Genomic DNA, 17,709 nt, shown 5'->3' on the forward strand with positions numbered 1-17,709 from the left:
ATTGGAATTTGAGAGTTGGAAGTTTAATTCCTAGGCAATCAGGTCTCTCTGTGTGGCTGACATCAGAAATCTATTAGAAAACCAGCTAGAAATATTTTACACTTTGTATAAAACAGGTTCAGTAATGCATCCTTTTCTTCACACACTTTAGATTGGAGACTCTTTAGACCAGATGGGCTCTCAAAGGGTGTGTTTCCACAGCAGCTGAAGGTGTATTAGCTGAATGGATGTATTTGCACCAAGTGTATTCTAGCCAGCTTTGTTAAATAGCAACAAAATAATGTCAGGTGTTCCAGTAAATGGGATGATCCAGCCTGCGCTGGGCCCTTGCGTGGCTAGGTTATGCTGGTGTGCATTCTGTATGTTCACTTCCATAATTACTGGAGTTTGCTAGATTAAAGAGTAGATCTACTTTTACCTTTCAAAAAATTTGGGTTTTTTTAATCAGCTTTTGGTTTATTCCTTTACTAAATCCTGCAGTCAACATTTACATTTACTTCTGATTTATTCTTCTGCAGAAGCAAGCTTCTTCCATCCTCTGTCGTCCCTTGGCCCTCCCTGTCCCGTAGTACATAGATTCTTCCTTTACCCACAGAAGACTGGAAGGCATGACTCTGTGGCTGCTTTGCTCAGGAAACCTGTTTTGCTGGGGAATACTAGTTGACAGTTGCCCCAGAATTCCCAAGAAGTATGATTTCCTTCGTGCTTTAAGAAAAGCAAGAAATAAATACAATTAAAGCTTGAGTCAATACAGATTTGCACAGATTTCCCTAGGGCTGGATAGCAGTAATACATAGCCCAGACCCTAAATGTAGTTACCCTCATTTTCATCCCGAACCACCTCTAACAGAGAGTCCATTTCCTGCATGAGTTACCCACTTCTGAAATTACATTCTCCTCTATGACAATTGGACTATAGGTGTTCAAAAGGCAAGCAGTGCACTAAATATAAAACTTAATTGATTGAATAGAGATCTATACTATGGAAGGACATATTCTGCAGTTTAAGATTGTGGAGTTTACCTCTTCAGGAAGGATTTAGATTCCTGTTACGTAAGTAACATGGAATAACATCTCTGCCCCAAAGCTGTAATATTTTGAAAACACAATTATTTTTCTGGAAGCTAACAGGTAAATTTCTTCATCAGAATTTGAGTTAAAATTTGGTGCCTCTAAGAAAAGTAGAAATCCCTAGCAGTAAACAAAGGATAAGAGAAATGGAAAAACTTGATTGAAGGGAAAGAAGAGGGAAGCTGAAACAGGCAAAGCGGCTGTTAACCAAGTTTAAACGGACTGTGTTTTGCTGTTATGCATTATTGCAGGAAGCTTACTGTAATGGTAAATCTAACCTTAAATTGTTTCGCATGTACAGTAGCTTCTTCATAATTCAAAATTTTTAGACATGTCATGGGGCAAATGGGAATGGGCATAGAGCTGCTGTGTAATATAGTGATACTGATCTGTAAGGATTTTTAGGAAAACTCAGTAGCTTTTGTTTAATTTACATTATGGTGCTCACCACAGTGGATCCCATAGGCTAATGAAGACAAGGAGGTGACAGAGCCAGTGCATGCTTGGGTGTATTCCTAGTATCCATGCTGCACGCTGACAAGGGACCAGTGTCATGGCCATGAAACAAGACCCCAGCATTCACCATGGCATACGCCTCTGATACAATTCAGACTCAAACTGGAATCACTAACACCTTCTGTTCACAGGTTGCCTAGACCTGCAAGTAGCAAGCATATTCCAAACTGAGTAACTGGTTAGTATCTCACAGAATCCCAGAAACCTTGAGGTTAGAAAGGATTTCTGGAGGTCATCAATTCCACTGCCCCTGCTTAAAGCGAGGTCAACTACAGCAGGTTGCTCTGGCCCTTATCTGTTGGGGTTTTGAAAATCTCTGAGGATGAAGACTCCAAAGCCTCTCTGGGCAAAAAAAATAATAATAAAAAAAATACGGCACTGTTCAACCGACCTCCCAATAAAACCCTTCCTTTCCTAATGTTTAAATGGAATTTCCTGTGTTTCAGTGTGTCCATTGTCTCTTGTTCTTTCACTGGGCACCACTGAGAAGACTTTTGCTCAGTGTTCTTTACTCCTCCTTCCATCCTCCATCACAAATTTATAGACAACAGTAAGATTGCCCCTGAGCCTTCTTTCCTGCAGGCTAAACACTTCCAGCTTTCTTAATCTGTCCTCATGTGATAGATGTCAATCCCCCAGTCATCTTTGTGGCCCTTCACTAAACTCGCTGCAGTATGTCTTTGTCTCTTTTACTTGGAATTCACAACTGGACACAGCATTCCAGATGTGTCTCACCACCTCTCTTGACCTGCTGGTAATAAGCCCAGGTGGCTGTTAGCCTTCTTTACTGAAATGTGCATTGCTGGCTCATGTTTAATTTCATGTCCACCAGGAAATCCAGGTTTTCTTCTGCAAACCTGCTTTTGAGCCTGTCAGTCAGCATGTACTGGTGCAGGGGCTATTCCTTGCAAGCACAGACTTCGCACTTGCCCTTGGTGAACTTTGTAAGACTCCTGAAGGCCCATTTCTCAAGCCTCTTGTGGTCTCTGTGAGTGGTGGCACAACCATCTGGTGTATTAACTACTGCTCTCAACGTTACATCATCTGAAAAATTGCAGAGTATGCACTCTGTCCCATCACCAGGTCATCAATGATGTTGTTAGGCCGTACTGGCCCCACTGTCCACCCTTGGGGTACCCAGTTGTGACTGCCCTCCGGCTGGACTTCGTGTTGCTGATCATAACCATTTGAGACGAGCAGTTCAGCCACTTTTCAGTCCATCTCATTGTGCATTTGTCTAGTCCAGCCCCTCTAGTCAAAGCAGGGTCAACTAGACAAATTGCCAAGGGTGGAGACTCCACAGCCTCACCAAAGCAAATAATTCCAGTGTTTGTCCACCCTCACAGTGGATTTTTTTTCCTTATGTTTAAAGGGGGGTTCCCATATTTCAGTTGGTGTCTGCTGCCTCTAGTCCTATCACTGGATGATACTGAGAAATCTCTTGCTCTGTATTACTTCCCCTGTCAGTTATTTATACACATTGATAAGAACCCCCCTGAGCAAGGCTAAATAATCTCAGTTCTCTCAGCCTCTCCTCATATGACAGATGCTCCAATCCCTTAATCATTTTAGTGGCTCTTCAAGCACTTTGTACGATAAAATCGTAAACTGAGAAAATTATGTGGTAGAATAGCAGTTACCTTTCACTCTTTATTGTCAATATTTGCATCTTGTCTGATTAATGTTACTGTGTTCTGTGGTTTTGAAGAAGAGACACTTACCAAAGAAGTATGGATCTTCATGATTTTTTGTCTATGCTAAATGAATTCCAAGAATACTATAAGTGCTTACAAGTTTATTACTCTTTGAGCACTAAGCGCTGTTTAAATTGGCTCCTGTTTACATCAGTGCCAGTGATTTGGACATCAATGGACATCATTGAAAGGTCATGTTCATAGTGAGGATATTTGCTCTAAAATTAATAATATTGACCTTGTTACTAAGTAAAAATTATGTTTCTAAAGATTTGGGTGGGGGGTCCTAGACTCGAGACAAACTATGGAGCTACTTTTTCCTTCATCAAAAAATGACTGTATGTACTCTATATACTGTATACTTTCTGTATACTTTTCTGTATACTTTCCATTTCTCTTCTTCATAACAAGCTTTGTTATGTGGTTTTGTTAGCACAACATTAACTGTACCAAAAGTTGTAGTTTTCAGGAATATTATTAAGTCTCTTTGTACTAAAATTTATTATATGTCCTTATTATAAATAAAGTTTATTTGTCCTTATTGAATGAGGGACACTAATGTGAATTTGGATTATTAGGAAGCAGTTTCAATACCTCACTTTGAGGGCTTTTTAAATGGGTTTGCATTTTTTACATTATTCACTAATTTTATTTTTTTTTAAAGGAAGGTGGGGGGGGATTGCTTCACTAGTACAAATGCAGAGAGACGCAGATACAATGAAGAAGTTTGTACCATAGATTTTATATCGGATAAAGTTGTAAATTGGCAGTCTATGTTCGAAGGTACCTCTTTTTGATATATTTTGTAACAAATGGTTTCTCTCATGGTTTTGATAAGTTGCTGCTTAGTGGAAGGCATTGCCCTGAAATACATACATTAGTTGCTGACTGATGGAGGGTTATGATGGCACCAGTGTTTCTGACAAGTTTAAAAGACACAAGGATAAAACACTAGACGACATTGCAGATTTCTCAGCAGGAAAATGTAAATCTCCTTAATTTTATTCCTACTGAGCTGTGGCAACTAAGGTCTTATATTTAAATGTGAATTATTAAGTAGACAGCATGATGATGATAGGAGGAGGCTATGTGTTAAATGTATCAACAAGTTCTCATAAGCCAAATACCTTGTCAAAAATTCATATTCCATCTATGCATTTGGGAAATAATTTTAAGAGTATTATGCCTTTTATTCTTAAAAGCATACCAAGGATATTAGATGAGGGAGTGGAGTGAGATTTGCCATGTAAATTGATAGGTGAAACTTTGCTTTAACCCTCCAGAACCTAAACTTATCACAGCACTGAAGAAAATAGTCACATGTAAAAAACCTCAGCAAGGTGTATACAGGTTGCACTAATATAGAAAGGTCAGATACTGTATAGTATCTTTACAACAGTTTGTCATTTTAGAAAAACATTCTTGAAATGTATTTAACAGGCAGCTTGGTTCAGTACCAATTGTGAAAAATTTTGAAAGTGAAAAGGTTTGGACAGGTTTTGGTTGTTTGATGGGGGGCTTTTGTTTTGGTGTTTGGTTGTTTTTTGTTGGTTTTTTTTTAATGTGTTGACACTGTTAAAAAGAAAATAAGAGGCAGCAGGCAACCTCAAGCTGAGGTACTGTATATGAGATAAATCTCGTCTCTTAGTGTTTGACAATGACTATAGGATTTGGAACTCTTGCAATACAAATTAGAAATAGCAGTGAGGTATGAATAAATACTAAAGAATGGTGCATGCTCTCTGCTTATTTTATAGACCTTTATAAAATATAAGGAGGTGACTTACATACATGTGTACACTGCTGCATGGACTTCCTAAGCGTGATGCAAGTGAATAGTCAGCTACCTGCTTTAGTGAGCTGGACTGTAGATTTGCATGGACTATGGGCATGCACAGTGAGGCACGAATGGTAGTGTTTGTAGAATCAGGGCCTAAATATTAAATATAAACACAGTTCAATTCCATTTAAGTATAGATACCCCTGCAGGAGAATGTAGTGGATTTAGCAAAAATGTGATTCTTGCTAAATGACAGCTTTTTAAAGAGGAAATAAAGATCTGTTTTTCTAAACATAAAGCAAGAATTGTAATAAAACAATCCAGTCTGAGCATTTATCAGACCTTTTCAGTAAGTGCCATTAGATATTTAAGGACCAAAACAGACATTATTTTGTTTTATCCAGACAAAATCATATCTAGAAGGGCTTTGCCTGTGTTACTGTGCTTAGGAACTGATTTCTTAGACTCAAAACCATGTAATCTCCTAAAGTACTCCCTACAGTTATTGCTGTCATTTTCTTCATGCAGAATTTTCTAGCAAACGAGTTCATGATCTTGTCTAGCTGATGAGACTGGACAAGTTAGTAATGTGAGAACGAACTTCTGCAGACAGTACAGCTTTTTAAAAGCAGGATTGTGGGAGGGACTCAGCCCTGCTCTGTCCAGAGCCGAGAAAGACAGTCCAAACCGCCATAGCCTACTCAGCTAAAATGCACGTGATCTTGTAAGTACTGTGCTGAACCCAGACTTCCAGGCATTACGACAAGGAAGCTCAGTATGCAGGGATGGTAAACGTAGTCTCACAGCTTTTTGTTGATTTTGTGCTCAGTCTAATTAAATGCATATCAACCCAGAACATGCTGTTTACATGCAGGCAGAGTCTGAAGGCCGTGATTTTGGAATTGCAAAAAAAATTCAGTATTTTTTTTTGCATATTGAGAAGTGTTTTATACATCTTTCCTTTTCAAATACTCAGTGATGATAATGTTAGACACAGGCACCACTTAATGAAAACGTTGCTGATCTACTGCAGTCATGGGACTAAAGTTGGGAAACCAGCAGTCAACTTCACAAGCTAATGTGACTGCAGAACTGGCATATGATGCCAAGTTACGGGCTGAGGAGTGATTGTTCACTTAAGAATAGCTTCTGGCTAGAATCCTGAGCTTGTCTCTCCCAAAACTGGCATGTTATTTACATGAAGAATCAATTAAATGTATCAGTTTTACTTAAACTTTTTCCATTAGTATGTTGGATAAAAATTACTAGCATTTCAAGATCATGCTTTCAGTAAAGTGTTATTTGGGGTGACTCTCTTTGTTAATGTGAACTGTTATGACCATCCAGAATGCATAAATAATTTCTGGTTTTGCTTATTCTTAGAGTAAGATGGAGACAATGCCTTTTATCTAACTCAGTAGGCCAAATTCAGCAGTGACTAGAGTCATATGATTGGATGGATTGGATCATGTGGAACACACTGCTGCACACAATTTGACTTTTTTTTTATATATATACACTAAATTGCTGTCAAAAAAGATCATATGAGGATGTGAAGCTAAGGTTAGAGTATATTGGTCTGCCCCCTATTTTCTCTTAATTTATCCAGAAAAACCATTATTTATTTTACAAGTTAAAAATGAAATTCACAACTATCTATTTTTTATTTCCTCCAATGAAGCCTCCTGTTTTAATTCGCAGACAAAGTGATGGTTCCCATGAATGAGAGTCTTCCCATGCAGTTCAAATGAAATGGAGTCCATCCAACATTGTGTTATTAAGTTAAAGGTTTTATTCTTGTGAGAGCTGGAAACAGAACTCCTGTTGAAAATCGATTGAAGTAGGGTAGTTAACTCCCTGAGACATTGTGAATGTCATTAATTTGTCTTGTAAAAGATGAGGCAATTTGGTTGCTACTTTCCTATTTCCTTTCAAGCCTCTTTGTTTGCTGGTTCTGCCATCATAACAGGCATGAGTAGATTTCTTGAGGATTGCTTTTGCTGAGCTTACTGGAGTTTTAAATTTGTTTTGACTTAAGATCTAGTAGCAAGTCTTGTTTTTAATTTGCAGTGCAAGTTGATTGCATAATTGTGAAGCTGTTTGACATGTGTGATACAATTTGATTTGCATTCCGGCTAGTTTTCAACTGTAAGAAACAAAATCTGTTAGTAACAATTTTAGCAGGAGTCATTGGAAGGTTGTTACAGTTTGTTTTCCATTTCCCAGAGACTGAAAAATTACACTCTTATAAAATTATTTGAACACTTCACATTATTATGTAGTTGAGCTATATACATTGATGAAAGTGGCTTTGATATTTACAGGAGAAGAGTGGAAAAATATATTTTATATATATATAAAGAAAATGCAGTATAGCATGGGAGAAACAATATAATGCTGACAGAAACAAGGATTAAAAGAAAATAAGTAATTGAATTATAGCAAATAGTCATTAGAATGTCTTCTGGAAAAGCAAAGACTTCACTGAGATCCGATTAGAAAACTTGAAACCTATGATTGTACTGGTATAGAGGTACTTTTCCCCTAGAAGGATACATACATAGAGCTGGAAGAGTGTTTGGCCCATGACCAGCAGATCCTGGAAATCTGTGGAGGAGACATAGTCTTGCCCATGCAGACAACAGCTGTATTCAGGCTGGCCTCTGCATGTTACACCACTGGATTTTTTCTGACAATGTGGCTTTGATTGTCACTGATTGATTTCTCTTTTTCCATTGTGTAGTAGCAGGAAGACTTGAAATAGCATTAATTCCTGAGTAAAGTTTTTCTGTAGAAGCCACAGAATAAGCAGGTGATATTATTCTAGAGAGCAGCGTAAAAGGATACTGAACAGGCCGAAGCACGTAATCAGATAGCAATAGAGGTAAAGTAGTTAAGAAGTATTAGAGATTACACAATAATAGAAATGGCAACACAGGAGTGATTTCCATGAGTTCATAGAAAGACTAACAAACTATGCAGTGGACATGAAATAACTGGCCAGAGATCAAAAATGTGATTCTGAAGGTGCAAGATCTTTGTGGTGCGTGGAGAGCAGCTGATTTAGAACCAAGGTGGGTTGTTTCAAATTTGTGGCTTTTTTAAGCTGTTACCAAAATCTGTGACCATTCCTTGCTCTTAAGTACTTATACAGAATTGCTGTAAATTTATATAAAGCAGAGGACTGTAAAAAACTACTGCGGTCATTCTCTGTGGTTCCCCACAATTGGAGGCAACTGTGAAATAACGGCTACTCCATTTCAGCCTACAGAACATACCACGAACCTCAAAACATTTTTTTCAATACCCTATAAAAAACTAAAGGCAATGTAGTACAGGAGACCAAAGTGCGTGGAAACTACAGTGTTCCATAAGACAAAAGCAGGAGAGTCTGAGGTATTTTAGTTGCCCACAGGTCCTAACTCCACCACAGAACATTGTTTTGAGGCCAAGCACACAGGCAAATGGGGGCACAGAAGCCTCTTGATTGCACATCTTGTATGCTTCCTGCTGTTGCATCACTCCCTGTGAACAATCTCTGGTGATTCAAAGGCAAATCCCACTTCACCATGGCACCAAAAATCAATTATGTATGAAGAAGAAAAAAAATTGTGGCACAATGCAAGGCTTTATGCCATAATGATGAATTTTTGCCTTTGAAGCCAGAGTAATGTCAATTAGGTTATTCATACGTGAAGAATCATCTTGGCGACATGGCAGCTTATACTGTACCTTTACTGTGCTTAACAAAACCCACCAAACAGAAAGCAACAGCTGATCACAGTTCACTGTTGGACACTAAAGTAACTGAATAGAGAATTTGGTCACTAGTATTTTAGAAGTTTGTCCCACTTCCTCTGGGAAGTTTCTTGATATGTTTGTGTCTGATGCATGCAATCATGCCTATTAAAACTATTGTTCAAAACTGAAATACAAAACAGTGACAAAATAATAGAGGCAACACAAGGAAAATACTTTTAAAAAATATGTCCATCACACATAATTCTTAAATCTACAGCTTCTTTCAGCTGAATAATTTTATTTCTGCTGTGATAGATTGGTATTTTTAAATTTGCAATATCCCTGAAGACTGTAACCACAGTTCTTAAATCTGTTATTCACAGGGAGGTATGTCAAGCTGGTCACAAGATTTTCCCTCAGTGTGTTCAATGGTCAGCTAATAATATGTTCTAAACCAGCTATTTTTTCACTTCAATCTCTGCATACAAGTGGCTGAAGTTCAGTTGTCTCCTTCATCCTTGTGTCAATTTCTAGTCAATTTTATTTCACAGTTGTGATTTTTTTTCCTTGCAGTGACAATCTCCCTCTCCCACTGCTATGGCCCTGCTCCTTACATGTTTTCTGTTTCTCTAGCTGGAATGAGACAGTGTTACAGTGTGCCAAGGAAATGTTTAACAATACAGATCTGCTCATCTTTCCCTTAGTAGAGGCGCTAATTTGATTCGCTCTCCTTTACTAGCAGTCAATTATTATAAAACCTGTAGGAACTTCCTTTAAAAAATTCTTTTTAAAATTGGCTTCAAATTAGTTCAACAAAGTTGGAACACTTTGTGACACCATTTTACCTTACTCTTTAAATGTATCTTGAACGCATTTGTCCTGTTTACTTACTTGTCAATAGCATAATACAGATGTTAGCATTTTGCAACCTGCTTTGCTACTTTACTTTAGACTACAAAAGAAGAGTAAGCATAAAGAAATGCTATATTTATATCCCAGAGTGCTTAATATACAGCATCTTATACAGAGCTCAGTAGGGATGAAGAAAAACCCTCACTGTAGAAATGCAAAACCTCATTGCTTGTCATTTTCACAAATAAGAGATGGGGATAAGAGTAACTTAATTCCTATTGTTTCCTATCAAGTCCAGGACAGTCTTCACACTGAGCATAGTCATATTGTTTATACAATAAACAATGTTACTGCTCTTTGCCTAAAAAGCAAAGAAATATGATGCATGATCCCAAGATAATGGCAAAGACAGTAATAATGACAGTAAGAGTTAAGTTTACTTACTGCTAGTAAATTATTCATATAAATGGGAAAGTACCCAAGATGTAGCAAGGGCAATTCCAACTGGACCTAAGGGAAAAAATCCATGATGAGGATTGCCAAGGGTTGAGACAGGTTGCCCAGAGAGGCTGTAGAATTGCCATCCTTGGATATATTCAAACTTTATTTAGATAAAGCCCTGAGCAATCTGATTTCATTTTAACATTAGACCTATTTTGAGTGGAAATTTAACACTGGAAATAAAAGATCCAAAAGTGGTTCTGTCTGGTCTATTTTTCATACCTGAGTAAATATGCAGTAATTTCAAATGATTTGCCAGCACTTTGACAGAAGTGACCTTACCTCTGTTCAGCACTGATGAGGCGACATCTGGAGTGCTGTGTCCAGTTCTGGGCATCTCAGTGCAAAAAAGAAATGAAGTGAGTCCAGGACAGGGCCACAAAGATGATTAAGGGACTGGAGCATTGCTTGTATAAGGAGATGCTGAGAGTGCAGGAACTGCTCAGCTGGCAGAAAAGCAGGCGTTGGAGGGATCTTACCAGCATGTACAAATACTTGATGGGAGGGAATGAAGATGAGGAAGTCAAACTGTTCTCAGTAGTGCCCACTGACAGGACAAGGGATAATGGGCACAAACTGAAACATAGGAAATCCCATCTAATCACAAGGAGACATTTCTTTACTATGAGGGTGGGTAAAACTGAAACACATTGCCCAGAGAAGTGATGAAGTCCCCGTCTGTGGAGATATTCAAAACCCAACTGGACACAGTCCTGGACAACCTGTGTTAGCTGACCCTGCTTGAGCACAGGTGTCGGATTAGATGATTGCAGCAGGTCTCTTCCAATCTAAGCAATTCTGCAAAGTTTTCAAGATTTTGGAAGTCATTAAATGGCATTTCCATTAGATCCCTAGAGACTCAGTGCTCAGAGAAGGTGAATACTGTGGCTTCCCTTTAAATACCATTCAGATTGCTCCACAATGCCTATTAAGAAAAGAGGGATTTTCCCCCCCAGTATTTTCCTAGTCCAGGTGTGCCCCAGTAATTCTTCCATCTACAAAATAAAAGTAACTCTAAGGATAACTGCAGGGTAATTGGAGACTTGCCTAGAAAACCGACTCCGGTGTGGCTCTATAGGGGCTGTAAGGTTGTACTCTTGTGGATCTACTTGCTGGATTAGAATTATTCGCTCATTTTAAATGCTACTGACAACTTGGCTGTATTGACAAATGTTTATTTTCTCTCTGGAATTTACTTGAGAACTGACATCAAACATCCGTATTTTTCAAAAATGTTGGAGCTGCGTCAAGTAAAATTAATTAAATGCTTAGAGTTCACAAGTTCTTACGTATCCTGGCTGTTCCTTTAAAAAGATACATTTTATTCATATTAAATGTAAAGAATTACTCTCACAGTAGATGATCCAGTAGTTCTTTGGCCATTTCAACAAAGTACTCATCTACTTTTGTAATGCTTAGAAAGCAGTCTTTCTTTTCTATGTGTTAGACAAGCTCATTTATGTAAAAAAGGATTTAGTTTTAAAAGAAAGAACTGTGTTAGAGGACAACTCTGAGAACTGCCAAGTACGAGTCGGTTAATAGGAAAGTCAGAAGTTTAAGAAACATGGAAAAATGATAGCAGCTGTATTTTCATCACAGACTTGAGGGCTATAATCACCCTCTCTGTCACACAACGTTTGCTGTCACTAATACATGATATATATTTACTCTGACTAGCTCAGTTTATTTTGTTAATTCATTTTGTCTCATAATACGAAAATGACCACCTTCTTTGATTCAAATCCTGTTATTTAACTGCTATAAGTAAATCAAAACGCTCACATTACTTAAAGGCCCTATATTTTTAAATGAACCTGTTGCATGCAATGCTAGGAGTTAACTACTTTTGGAATTGTAATTAATTCATAAGCATTTATTAACAATTTGCTTCCTCATGATTTAAAGTAGGAGTAAGTATTTAAGGATCTTTGTTATACTCGTTTCCTCTGAGGATGGAATGAGAGGTGCTTCTATAGTGCTGCTTATTTGTTCTGTATGTTGTGGTCTTGAAAGGTGCTGAATGCCTCAGCTTTGCGTTCAGTGAGAATTAAGGGCACTCAGCATCTCATACTAGCAGGGCCAAGCTCCTATACTGCAGAGATGAGGCAAAAATTTGTCATGGTACACTGCCACTTACCTGGCATGGGACTGGTATTCCTCAAAAGAGGGACTTCAGTATGGCTTGTGGGGATATACTAGTTGTGTGTGCTTGCAAGTGTCACAACTGCTGTTCAGTTATTACCGTATGGGCTACACAGCATAATAAATTATGTAACTTGTGTTTTTAATGTGCTTGAATAGAACAGTGTGCATCCTTTATTATGTAAACATGAGCCTAGCTGATAAATTTGTTTAGAATTCATCACACCCCCCCAGTAGGGACACTGCGTAAATTATGCTTTGAAATTTCACTTGAAATCCAGTTTACAGATCTTACCAGGCCCAGTCATTTTGAAACAACCAGGAAAGCATCAGCAGTCGCTTGTTTTAAATGCATGTATATAAGTTTAATAATGCTGTGTCATGCTTAGTCTACATTCAGGCAGAGCCACGCTCATGCTCATTCTGAAAAATGTCAACTTCTGCTAAACCAACAGAATGTGACTGCTAATGCAAATATTCCCATGAGGCATATATAGTCTATGCTGTCTACTTTATATATTAGAGTTTGGTGTTCTCTCACCTTTGACTTGGCAGCGTGCGCTTTATGGTATAATAATGCAAACAATGGTTAACAATAGAAGGTCAAAACCATCGAAATACAATGTTTTGTTAAACTATACCATGTGCTGCTTGGAAGGATTTTTAGCTTCACAGACTTTTGTTCGTGTTGTGGAGAAAGAATCTCATACAAGATGGATATTTTATCAGGAAAAACTATGTAGTTCTGTTGAATTACTGCGTGCCAGGTTTATCATGCATTCACCACTGCACTGTAACTTTAACTGTAACAGTTTTTAATGCACCTGACTCAGCCTGGGAAATGAATTGATGTAAATTGAGATCTACTGGAGGGGAAATATTCCAGAAGTAGGAGTGGACGGTAGGAGCAGGCCTAAGTTATTAGAGCCTTCTGCTGTTGCAGCATGTACCCTGGGATGAGAGGGGAGACTGCACAGGAGGGCTAGTGCAAAATGAGGGTCTGTTCCAAACGCAGAATGGAAAAGCAAAGACCTAGCAGTGGCAGTATTGCAGCAGACACTAAATGCCGCCCTGTGTTTCTGTTATCATAGTTAAAAGGAGCGCAAAAGAAGATTTTCTAAAGTAGTGCAATTGAAAAATACCATTAAGGCAACTTTAGTTTGATGGATAATTTCCTGGTCATACGGTGCATTTCTGTGGATAGCGGGAGCAAACAGCAGGTGCGTTGCACCACGGGGGCAGCTTTCACCGGGGCTTAACGGTTCGCTGGCCCACCGGTGCCGGCCCAGGGCAGCCCGTGCGGAACGCGTGTAGCTGCTTGCGGGCTCTGGGCCTGACGTGGCCCCTTGGCTTAGCGTGTCCTCTCGTGGGGTGGGAGGGCGGGTGGAAGTGTCACCCCTCCGCGGGCAGGAGATGAAGCTGCCCTCAAGGAACGGCCTAAGGGCCGAAGCGGGGCGAGCGCCGGGCCGGGGGCGCGGGCTGCGCGGCGGCCACTGCTGCGCTCACCTGCGGCCGGCAGCACCCCCGCCGCGCTGCCCCCCGCCCCGCTGCCCGGGGCCGCGCAGGGGCTCCCAGCCGCTCCCGCCCCGGAGCGGCGCTGCGGGCCGTGGCGCAGCAGGGCTCGGCCGGGGAGCAGCGCCTGCGCGCCCGTCCCGCCCGCCCGCTCTGGGACCGGCCGCGGCAGCCTGGCGGGGAGCGCAGGAGGGAGGGCTGGAGCGGGGGCAGGCGCACGCCGTTCCCCTTTCTCTTTCGGTGGGCGCCCGCCGGGCTGCGCCAGGTACGGCGGGGGCCGAGGCGGGGGCGGGAGGCGCCGCAGGTGCGGGGAGGCGGGGGCGGCCGCGAGTCGGGCGGGCGGCGGGGAGCGCCCGGGCAGCGCCGCGCCGCCCCGCCCGCCGCCCTCGCTTGCCGGCGGGCTCCCGGGACGGCGGGGAGCGCTCCTCCCCGCGGGGGCCTCCGAGGCCTGCGGGCCGGGGCGGGCGGCGGGGCGGCCGCGGAGCCCGCCGGGGCTGGGCAGCGGCCCGCACCTGTCACCGCCGCCCCGCACCTGTCACCGCCGCCCCGCGGCGCCCCGCAGCTGCTCCAGCGGCCCGAGCCGTCGGGCGGCCGCGCTGCTTCGGACCCCGGCCACGGGGCGCGCAGCCGCTCCTACGGGAATGTCACCCGCGTGCCCCTGCCAAGTTGATGGCGACGCTGGTCCGCCGGGGCATGTCGCCGTGCGGCCGGGTTTATGCTCCTCTCTTCCCGCGTGTGTTGCAGGTAGGAGAATGACTCGCCTGGCCCGGGAGCAGGAGTTATGAGCCATGTCCCTGTGAGACCTCCGGAGTTGGGAGCAAATGCCTGGAGAAGTCCAGCTGCACAGAGCAGCGCCACAGCTCCCGTGAACCGCGGGCACCGACGCCACTCAGACTCGCTCCTCTGGCCCCGAGCACTCTGCCAGCGTTTCCTACCCCACGAATGGCTACTCAGAGGAGGCACTTGGTGAAAGATTTCAATCCTCATATTACCTGCTATATCTGCAAAGGCTATCTCATCAAGCCAACCACAGTGACAGAGTGCCTCCATACCTGTAAGTAGTACTTTGCAAAGTATTTCCACTTCCTTGAAGCGTTAACATGTTTGACATGACTTCTGTCCCAGTTTTTGTTTACTGCTGAATTGTGGCGTGAAATGATACGTAGTTCCTGGTGGGGTTTCCTTGACACTGGTCTGCCATCTGACTTGTCTTGGGGGCACATCAACTGTGCTTAACACTTTGCAGGGTAAAGATACCCCTTTACTTTCCCCCAAGCTAGTGGTGATTGTGCTGGCTCTAGCACCGAACATGTATCACTGGTCTGGCTGATCACAAGTAAGATCGTTAGGTTGGGTGCGGTATTTTGATAACATAACTATGCCTTTGAAACTTAGGCCGATGTATCTGTTGGTGGTGTGCGTGATGCATACACCAGTTTGGTCAGTACTGGCTCACGGCTCTCTGTAATGTGTCCCACGGCACGATGCATAGAAGGACTTGAAAGCAAAACATTTATTTAGGGAGTTGATCTCTTTGAATGAAAGTGACTTGAGAAAAATTATTCAGGTTGTCTTATGCTCCTAATACTTCAAACGCATTGGTGTGTATGAATTATATTAAATGTATGAGTGATCCTGTCCAACTCAGTCAGTTCACTTCCACAAGCTAAGTTGCCTAACTACTTGATTTTTTAAAATTTTTTTTGTTTTTTACAGTTATTCCCAAGTAGAAGATAGTTTGCTTGAACTTTTTTGAGATTTGCTATCTTTCCAAATAAATTGTGAATTATTCTAATAGCAAGGGGAACTCTGTGTTTTCCACTAGATTCCCCATTTTTAAACCTTTAATAAATATCAGTTAAAAGCCTTGTCTTAGCATTTCCTGTCATTTCTGTGTAGCGTTGTTCATGCGGTTGTTATTGTCTTCACTGTTAATTGTTACATTATGATGTTACATCCCTGGTGTATCAAGCTCATGGAGAGTTAAAACATGTCATTCCTCTATGGTATTCATAGTACAAAGATAATATGGTTTGCCATTATAATAATTTAGGTTTTGAGAAGAAATAATGTTGACCTGACTTTTTCCAAGTCTAATATCATCTAAGGGTTATAATGTGTTTTGTGGTATTACTTTGCTGTTTTGGCTAAGTTGGTAAGGGAAGTTAAGTTCAGGAGGCACGAAGTTAAGCAGTGTCCTTATAAGAACTTGAAATAAAACAGGAGGGAGAGAGATGTTAGCTGTTATTAAATTATCCTTCCCTTTAAAGAAAATGGAAAAAATCCAGCATTGGTTAACTTTTTTATGGTGGAAGTTTAATGACAGTAGTAGCTTTTAAAAGGTTGGGGTGAGGGCAAAAAGGTGGCATCATAAATCAGCTCAGACTTAGGAATTTTTTTATTATTATTACGGTATCTTTCTGTTTAGATAGTTTATTTGTTTATTTACTTTCACTCCCATTACAAAAAAATAATGGCAGAAGGAGCGATTTTTTTCTCAGCAGCATCTGTTTCTTTTGTTCCCTTGTAGATTGTGAGCTCTTCACTGAGACAGCTCTGTTACTGCCTAGTCCCCAGATTAGGGCACATGAATTCAACTGAGCTGCCATATAGTTGCACAGGTCTCCTCCAAGAAAAGCTGCCATGTATCTGGGTCATTAAGCAGAACTGCAGGAAAGAAGGTGGTGTTTCTTTAAAGCAAAGTTTAGTTGCTAAAATGCAACGGTTACAATGATGGGAAGGAAAATGAAAAACTTCAAGTGGTGACATGGAAGTCTTTTGTCTGTAGAGGAAAAAGTGATCTGTATGCAGCAGAATTCAGGAAGATACCCTGATAAATTATTTTACACTTTGGCTTTTAGAAAATATTTAAACTTCTTATTTTCCCCCTGAAGTACAGGCATGGTTCTTCAGTCATATCCAAATAGTTACCACAAAATAAGATTTTGACTGTCCTTTGGTATTTGTCTTTTACTACTAATTGCCATAATTCAAAATAGTGTTGCACAAATGATCAAAAATTGTAGATATTGGTGGTTTAAGAAGCCGCATTAATTCATTAGGTTCTGGGAGTGCAGTGTATTACTCTGGACAAGGCAAAAAATGTGTGTTGACATAGATGTTCTCTAGTGATCATAGAGGAACTACTGTCATCAGTAGTAACCAAATCAGTTAGTGGTTAATTCACATCTTCTGTGTTGCTGAAAAATGTTAAGTAGTAAAGTTCTGCTCTGAGAAATGTGTGCCTTATTAAAAAGAGATGTTTCTGATGGGATTTTGGAAATGTTAGACAACTCCACCATTTACTGAGAAGAGTAAGTGCAACTTGGGCATCAGCAGTACAAAGTTTCCTATCTCTGTTGGGAAGGAAATGCTTATATTACTGCAAAATAATTATTCTGCAAATTCAGTACTTCATTTATCTTTTGCTATTTGCAACAGAATAGTTTTGTCTGATAAAGACAGACCTTTTTTTCTAGTGCATTACACAGTTGTCAAGGATGTTTAAGAACTACTGGTTGAAGCAGGCTAGATGTGAGGTAAAAGGTACGTCCCATCATCTGTCTCCTGAGTCACTCTGCTGTTTAGTACAGTGTGTACTTACAAAGCTTGGGAAATAAACTATCCTAAGGAACATTCTTTAATGTCTAAAGAAATATCAGACTGTTTACACAATCATAGAAATGTTGGTTGGAAGAGGCATCCAGAGGTTGTCGAGGCCAACTTCATGCATGAGTCAGGTTAGTTGCCAACACTATACCAGGTCAAAGCATGGCTCTGTGCAGATGAGTTACAAATTCCTAAGCATGGAGTCTCCACAGCCTCTCTCAGTAACCATGTCTGCTGCTATGCTATTTACCTCATGAAGAAGTTTTTCTGTATGTCCTACCAAACAACAAC

The 17,709-nt window shown here is 40.9% G+C and overlaps 1 protein-coding gene across 6 annotated transcripts in view; it reads left to right on the top strand.

Moving 5' to 3' along the window:
• Positions 1-17,709, top strand: part of PCGF5 (polycomb group ring finger 5) — a 100,506-nt gene that overhangs the window by 50,216 nt on the left and 32,581 nt on the right. For 5 of the 6 annotated variants that reach the window (XM_005238923.4, XM_027788866.2, XM_055799896.1 and 2 more), the window contains exon 3: positions 14,554-14,863. In XM_005238923.4, coding sequence (XP_005238980.1) covers positions 14,752-14,863 — 112 coding nt within the window. In that variant the 5' untranslated portion in view covers positions 14,554-14,751. Of the gene's footprint in view, positions 1-13,940; positions 14,075-14,553; positions 14,864-17,709 lie in introns of those variants that run through there. The other variant, XM_055799922.1, reaches the window with a different exon arrangement.

The sequence above is a fragment of the Falco peregrinus genome, chromosome 1, assembly GCF_023634155.1.
Source record: "Falco peregrinus isolate bFalPer1 chromosome 1, bFalPer1.pri, whole genome shotgun sequence".
In the NCBI taxonomy this organism is placed as follows: Eukaryota; Metazoa; Chordata; class Aves; order Falconiformes; family Falconidae; genus Falco; species Falco peregrinus.